The sequence below is a fragment of the Vipera ursinii genome (genome assembly GCF_947247035.1).
Source record: "Vipera ursinii genome assembly, chromosome: 3".
NCBI lineage: Eukaryota > Metazoa > Chordata > Lepidosauria > Squamata > Viperidae > Vipera > Vipera ursinii.
This window is the reverse complement of record NC_139516.1, coordinates 148,976,566-148,984,405: the sequence shown is the minus strand read 5'-3', so window position 1 is coordinate 148,984,405 and position 7,840 is coordinate 148,976,566. Positions and strand designations below refer to the sequence as shown.

The following is a 7,840-nucleotide window of genomic DNA, read 5'->3' as shown; positions in this document are numbered from 1 at the left end:
CTGGGGTCATGTAATCACCTTTTGTAACCTTCTGACAAGCAAAGTCATTGGGGAAGCCAGATTCACTTAACAACTGCAATGGTTCACTTAACAACAGTGACGAGAAAGGTTGTAAAATGGGGTAAAACTCAGCGACTGTCTTGTTCAGCAACAGAAATTTGGGGCTCTGTTGTGGTGGTGAATTGAAAATTACCTATACGGTGTAGGAATGCATTCTCTTTTGCCAGTAATAAAAGACCAGTGACAGCGAATTTAGTTTCCTTTGAATGGAAAATCAACCAAGACAAGAAGGACGTAATGGTGGTAATGTGTTAGCTCCATTCCCTAAAATAGGACAGTTGTCAAAAGGTAGTCCTCAACTTACAACCACAATTGAGACCAGAAATTCTGTTGCTATACATGGTGGTTCTTAAGTGAGTCACACCCAATTTTTGCTTCTGGTGTCAAGTGAATCACTGCAGTTGTCAAGAGCATCGCACAGTTGTTAAGTGAATCTGGATTCCACCATTGACATGGCTTGTTGGAAGCCCGTTGGGAAGGTGGCAAATGGCAATCACGTGACCCCAGGATTCTGCAACCATCATAAATATGTGCCAATTGCCAAAGCACCCAAATTGTGATCACGTGACCATAGGGAAGCTGCAACAGGCTGTGAAAGTTGGATCATAAGAAAAGCTGAGCGCCAAAGAATTGAGGCCTTTGAACTATGGTGCTGGAGAAAACTCCTGCGAGTCCCTTGGACTGCAAGGCATTCAAACCGGTCAGTCCTGGAGGAGATCAACCCTGACTGCTCTTTAGAAGGCCAGATTCTGAAGTTGAAACTCAAATACTTTGGCCACCTAATGAGAATGGAGGACTCACTGGAGAAGAGCCTAATGCTGGGAAAGATTGAGGGCAAGAGAAGAAGGGGACGACAGAGAATGAGATGGTTAGATGAAGTCACGAAGCAGTAGGCGTGAGCTTAAATGGACTCCAGAAGATAGTCAAGGACAGGAAGGCTTGGAGGAACGTTGTCCATGGGGTCGCGATGGGTCAGACATGACTTTGCAACTAACAACAACAACAACAAAATTTGAACACAACAAAGGTCTTAAGTTAAGGACTCTCTGTACCTAAAGCACCTCAGAGATCTGTCTTCCTTTCCACCAATGGAGATGAATTACTCAGTCAAGAAACCATAAATAGGTTCCTTTGGTGGTTGACTTGACGAGATGTTATAGAGTTGGGTCTCAATGCTTTTTGAAGTATTGACATATGCTGTTAAATCCACAAGACAAATGTTACTTTCCATCTTTTCTGTATTGCTCTCTTGGCAATACTTATATGTGACCGTACTGAAATGTCTTCTAGTAACAAAATTAAATATACTGAACTTTTGATTTTGCACATAGTGCAGGGGAAAAGAAAGAAAACGCAGACTGATGAACATTTCTATTTTTAAAAGCTCCTAATGCTGAATCATTAAGTAACTTAGAAAGAACATTTGCACTTTCTTCCCACACATTTCTAATTTTCTAATGAAAATTAATGAATTAAAAAAAATTATAGCCTTGTACCTTCATTACACTAAGAGAGTAATAAAATTGTACTAGCTTAAACAAACATCAAATAATTATGGTATCTTCTTGTTGAAATCCTTGATTAGCATGATAACTTCTGTGAACCACACAGGATGTCTATTTTTTTTTTCTAAACCTAAATATATATTCTATAATATCCCCTTGCCATTCACCCGACGGAATGCATGGTAGAAATGAAAGCACACACTTTTGCCCATTATTTCCTGCTCTTTTCCACTTAATGCTGAACGTATAGAAAAATTATTGAGATGTCTACTGAAAATAGCAATAGACTTTAAAACATTAAAAAACCCTTTCCTGTAGCAAGTCAACAGTTTTTTTGTCAAAGTAAGTTTTATTTATTCACATTAAAACAAGTTTCACAAAAAGAAAAAAAGAAATATACATCCTTAATCTGACGGGCTACCATTTTCTGGTAAACATTCTGTCTTATAAATTTCCTATAAATTTCATCAGTTTTAACTCTAAAAAGAACTGGGGACGTGAAGAGATTTTTGGGGGGAGAGAATAGTGAAATTTACAGTAGGAGAACTGGTCCTTCATTGTGGTTCCTACGCCCTCTCCCTTTTCATTCAGATACTGTACTAAAGATTCAAGTCTTAATTATTACTTATTAAATTTTTACACCGGCCAAGATTCCTAAGGCTTATATTTTACTATCAAGCTAGATAACAGAAAATTATTTGCATATAAATCAGGTAGTCCTAGTTCTGTGTTTCTCAACCTCAGCAACTTTAAGATACATGGATATCAACTCCCAGAATTCCCTAGCCATCATGCTAGATAGATAGAATATTGCTGTTTCATAAAGAATGTGTAAGATAATGTAATCACAAAGTATTCTGTTAACTAAAACATTCCTTGATAATATGGCAATTTATTTATACAGCAAATGATCCAATAACTTAAGCTTATTAAAAGCATTTACTTGTAGAAGTCCAGACAATTTTATCACATTAGACTACATTTTGAGCATTATGACATGGCTTTCTTTGGTGTATTAGTCTATACATATATATTTAGGTGTATTAGTCTATATAGTTGAGTGTCTTGTTTATGTAATGTCGCCTTTTATTATAGAATGGGGTGGTGTGGAAGAAGACATGATCAGAACAGAGAATGATTTTCTTGTAACCAAGATTGCAGCACTGTATATTCTTCATCATCCTTTGTTCTTTTCCAATATTTTCAAGGTATTTCTTCTTTTGATTTCATCCTAGCTGAGGATCTGTTTTGAGATAATAGATACTCCAACATAGGCAAGTAGTTATTTAATCTGAAAACTAAATTTATTAACTATGCTTACACATGGAACTTGTTTTGAGGTTGCCACCACGTGTTATCTTCACAATTTTGTTGTAGATATACAGGTAGTCCACAATTTACAAACATTTGTTTAGATAACACTGTGTTATTTTCACAGCTCCCTAGCTCAACAAAATGGCTGCTATTCATTGCAACAATATTTATTAGGATCATGTTCTTGGTTTTTTAAGTATTTTCTATTGTTTACTGAACAGTATATCTACAAAAGCAAACCATTTGGCAAGTTTGGTTGTTCCCACTGATGACCAAACTCCTTATGTCTCAATATCATTTTCACTCTCCTGCTAAACTTCAACCATGAGGAATAAGATAGTAATAATGAAATCTAGAGAAAATTAAATAAAGGCCCAGTTATGTCATATTCAGGCCAGTTATGCTGTACATCCGACTTCTAGACCAAAGCTAGCACTCAGGATTTATCAACTGCTTGGAAATAGTTAATGTATAGGCCAGGGCAGGGGTAGGCAACCTTGGCTCTTTTATGACTCATGGATTTCAGCTCCCAGAATTCCTGAGCCACCATGGCTCAGCTTGGAAATCTATCTTTCCCCTCAGCATGGCTGGCTCAGGAATTCTGGGAGTGAAGTCCAAAAGTCATAAAAGAGCCAAGGTTGCCTACCCCTGGGCCAGGGTGATACAAATAGGGTGATCTGTTCAGCATTTTATGCTTACTATGTAAGGGCAGACTTGTATTATTGGTTTTGCTGCCGTAGTAAGGTAGAATATATTTTTAAAAATTTATTTCACTGACTTGCCTTTGAAGAAAGTGTAGATTGGCAAGATGATCTATCAGTTATGTTCGATACTTGATTTTTCTCATTTCCCCCTTTTCAGCTATGGATTTTTTAAAAAAATATTAAAAAGTGAATTGTTTTTTTTTAACCGTCACTAAGTCTGCACTAGAAATGTAAAATTTAAAGTAACCAACATTTTCTTTAAAAAGTGCTGATTTACACATTTTATTTTCTTACTCAACTGTATAACTTCAGGAAATACAGTATCAAGGTGCTCTGAAAATCAATAGTCATTCAGAATCTGGTGCACAATTGCGGTTTCATCTGCTTATTTCAACAAAGCAGTCATTTTGAAAGACTTTAAAATATCTTACAAGTCCGGCTCAATTAAAAAAAATGAAAAAGAAAAACTAGACTTAACCCAAATCACAACAAATAGCCCTCCCACCCCCATCCCCACTGAACTGCAGCTTGTAAATAAAGTGGCAATCTGTGAACCAGTAGGCACTTTTTACAGAAGTTGGCAAAACAAAGGAGAATTGGTTGGTAAAGCACAGTGAAAGACATCAACCATTAGTCTTCTCGCTGACAAACACGATAAACACATTCACGTCCAAAATAGGCAGAAATTTTTATGTTGGTGGTGGGCCATGTTTCTTTTTCTTGCTTTGGCAGGATTTGCAGACACAACAAATGATGCATGGCGAAGCTAAGAGCAGTAATGGGGATGTTACCAAAGCGGCAATTCCCAGGCCTACTAGGATGCCAACAACCTGGAAGTTGAAAAGAAGAAATAAGAAGGACAACCTTATATGTATGAAGCTATACACCATCAAAGCTTATTTTTATATTATTTTTATCCTGCCTTTATTATTTTTATAAATAACTCAAGGTAGTAAAGATATCTAATACTCCTTCGTCCGCCTATTTTCCCCCACAATCTTGTGAAGTGAATTGGGCTAAGAGAGAGTGACTGGCCCAAAGTCAATCAGCCAGTTTTCATCCCTAAGGTGGGACTAGAACTCACAGTCTCCCAATTTCCAGCCTGGTGCTTTAAAACCACTAGAAAGCACCATCTTAACAAGGGGGAAGGCTGATTAGCCCTTTAAGTCTATTCTATTCTAAACCAAACTGCCTTATAATAAACACAAATCCATGTTATTGACATACCTGTGTTCTGTTCCAAATAACTGAGGCTCGTGAATGGCCCAGTTTATTTCGACAGGGACCTTTGTCATAATGCCTTAAGAAGATGTCATTCTGAAAGGCAAAATAGTACCCTGTCATGAATAGGTTCAACCTTCTTGGATAACAAAGTGGTAACAGGAGGCTTTAGGCTTCCTCCAGCTCTATTTTATAAACTTGGAATTTCACAGAAATTAGTGTCACTCACACTTTTACACTAATTAACCTTCTGTGAAGCAATTACGGTACTTACTGCATGTTTTATAAAGTTAGGCTTTATAAAGCATGCAGCAGAAGCAGGGAAAAAATCACTGGTAAATGAGGAGCAAGATCTAGTAAAGCTGAACAAAAAGGAAGATATATCATTTGCAAGACTCCATTTAACCTCATCAAGTGTCATATGTCAGAGATCTGCTACCATAGGATTTGGATGCAGAACTTGAAACAGAAGCAAAACCATGAGGTGCAATCATGGAGTGTTAATCGTTTTATGCATAAGTCTTCCTAGCTGGAAGTGTTAAAGAACTATAGAGAAAAACCTTTTTGCCAGAGACTACTTACATCCAGATTTTGTAGGCAGTACCAGCAAAATGTGTGCTTGCAATTTTTACACATCATTTGAGCACAGCCTTCATTCCGCTCAATATGGATCCGACAAACTGGACACTGCTTAATTGGAGCTTCTGAGTTGCTTTTAATAAGTGTTCTAGGGGAAAAAAGGGAGGGAAAACTCAGAAACAGTCTTAAGGGTACCATGGCTATTTCTCTAATCATCCAGACTTCAGTTGCCTACAAGAATATTGACCCATGTAAATGTGCTTCAGCTGGAGAAAAGTACTTCCCTTATGCAACAATTATTTACTGCAACCTTTCAAACACATGCAAAAATAACAGACAGTCACCCATGTGCTCTGTTGTTGTGTTTAATGGTTGGACAATGTTGGCATTCAAATATTTGTTTCCATTGGGAAAATGAGCAAGTAAGTTCATCTTATTTCTGCTTTAGTATTCTGCCTTAGCAAGTTGATATGAAAGTAAAATGCATCTCTCATTCCATGCTTCTTCATAATGTACAAAACAGCCCTTCAATAATTCCCTTTATTTACTCTGCTGAAGTTATACCCAGGCAACAGCTTCCATTGCACTTGCCCACCGAGAAATTGCCATATTGTCTAGCCAGTCCTGACCCCCAAATCTGCCATTTGGGCTGACAAAAAGCCAGTCTAGCTGAAGGTACGCATGGAACTGGCCTTCTAGAATCAAGAATGCTGAAGCAGCACATCAAATACCTGAGATGCCTCAGTCAAAGTCCAGAATGTCTTCCTTTCAGCTATCAAACAATTAATTATGTTATTTAACCAGTGTCAAAAATGTTTTTTTCCTAGATAAAGAAATATAGTGTTTATAGCAACCTGAATGATATAAAGATTTTGCAACAGCTAGACAGATTTCTTTTCTTACCCTTGCTCACTTGCAAGCCCCAGGAAATGGCTTTCCAAGCATGATCCCTCCACATGCCAAGGCTCTTTGCATGATGAACAGAATGTCAAGTAACACTTCTGACATTTTACAGACACTGGTAATCCAGAGTCACTTGGTTCAATTTGGCACACAGTCTGACAATTAGCAGAGGGACACCAGGTCCTCAATGGATCCAAATGCACTTCTGAAAATGTTACAGATCAAAACGTAAGTTAAGAAAAAGGTGAAAGATTTATACAATCAGAAGAGAAAGCAAAGTTATAAACATAGGATATGATATGGTTTATATCATATACCAGCATACTCTCAGTACAAGATGAAAAATGTATGATTTCCCTAGCATGAGTTTCTTTATTGTACGGTGTGTTAGGAAATGTGAGATCGCTTCTGAAAAGTAAATGAACATCCAGCACCTACAGGGAACCAATCATTATGCAAAAGGGATTGTTCTTTCATTACATCAGAATCCACCCACCTGTTGTCTGAATCCTGCAAGCATCCTCAAAAAAACTTAATCATATAATTCATTTTACATTTTACAAGAACTAGAGCATCATAGTTATTCTAGCCTGGTAAAACCTGCAACAGGAAATTCTACTTCTAGCCCAATTTCATAAAGGAAGGAAGGAATGCAATTTTCTGATTTTTAAACATTTACAGTGTAAGGTTATTATTATAAACACAACAACATGAAGTCACCGCTACCAGTTTTTTTAGCCAGTGTTGGCCTTCATCTTCCCAAGAGCGTAATGAATTGGCGTAGTACATGCACGGATTCAAGAAGTATGGCCTTTTGTAATTTTGTCAAGGTGCAGATTTTGTCAAGTGTCATCCAAGGCCTTTTGGTATGGCATCTGGTATGCTGGTGACCACTGGGGCCACCTCTGCCAGTTTATGCCTTAATCTTTCGAATGGCTTATTGTTATTAATTTATTTAAATTTATTGCCTCCCAACTCCAATGGACAATGAAAGAACACCATGAAGAATGGACAGCAAGGGTTAAATTTTTTCTATGGCAAAAAATGCCACACACATGTAAGTAGGAAGTGTGGTTTCTGACCAGAAAGTAAGTGGCAACCACCTTCCACCTGCAAATTGTGTGCACTAAAAACCTGTTCTCAGAATGAGTCCTGTGGGTTCATTAAGGATAATCTATACCAGTAGAGTACATAAATTATATTAGAAATTATTTTTAAAAATCTGTATAATTTTAAATCTATACCAGTAAAGTTATAGACTTTTTGGTTTAGGACTGAGATCTGAACTATGTTAAGCTCAGAGACTCTGAGCTCGGGGGATCAGCTGACTTTTTTTCCTCTTTTTCTTCCCTCTCTTCTCTAATTTTCTCTGCTAGCAATTTATTATTACATATATATATATATATATATATATATATATATATATATATGTAGATCTAGAGTCTCGGGTTTCTTCCCGCGTTCCTTTCATCTTCAGAAAGTTGTGGCGACGTTTCAACGAAATCACATCCGTCATCATCCTCCTGCTGCTTCCCGGAGCAATGCGTGGTCTGG

General features: G+C 37.3%; 1 protein-coding gene across 2 annotated transcripts in view; it reads right to left on the bottom strand.

Moving 5' to 3' along the window:
• Positions 1-1,445: 1,445 nt before the first annotated feature.
• The window catches only part of RNF144B (ring finger protein 144B), a 58,189-nt gene continuing 51,794 nt past the window's right edge, over positions 1,446-7,840 (bottom strand). The window contains exons 5-8 of one of the 2 annotated variants that reach the window (XM_083359498.1): positions 6,287-6,491; positions 5,387-5,531; positions 4,811-4,900; positions 1,446-4,413 (exon numbers count right to left, since the gene is read on the bottom strand). In XM_083359498.1, coding sequence (XP_083215624.1) covers positions 4,273-4,413; positions 4,811-4,900; positions 5,387-5,531; positions 6,287-6,491 — 581 coding nt within the window. In that variant the 3' untranslated portion in view covers positions 1,446-4,272. The remainder of the gene's footprint in view (positions 4,414-4,810; positions 4,901-5,386; positions 5,532-6,286; positions 6,492-7,840) is intronic. The other variant, XM_083359499.1, reaches the window with a different exon arrangement.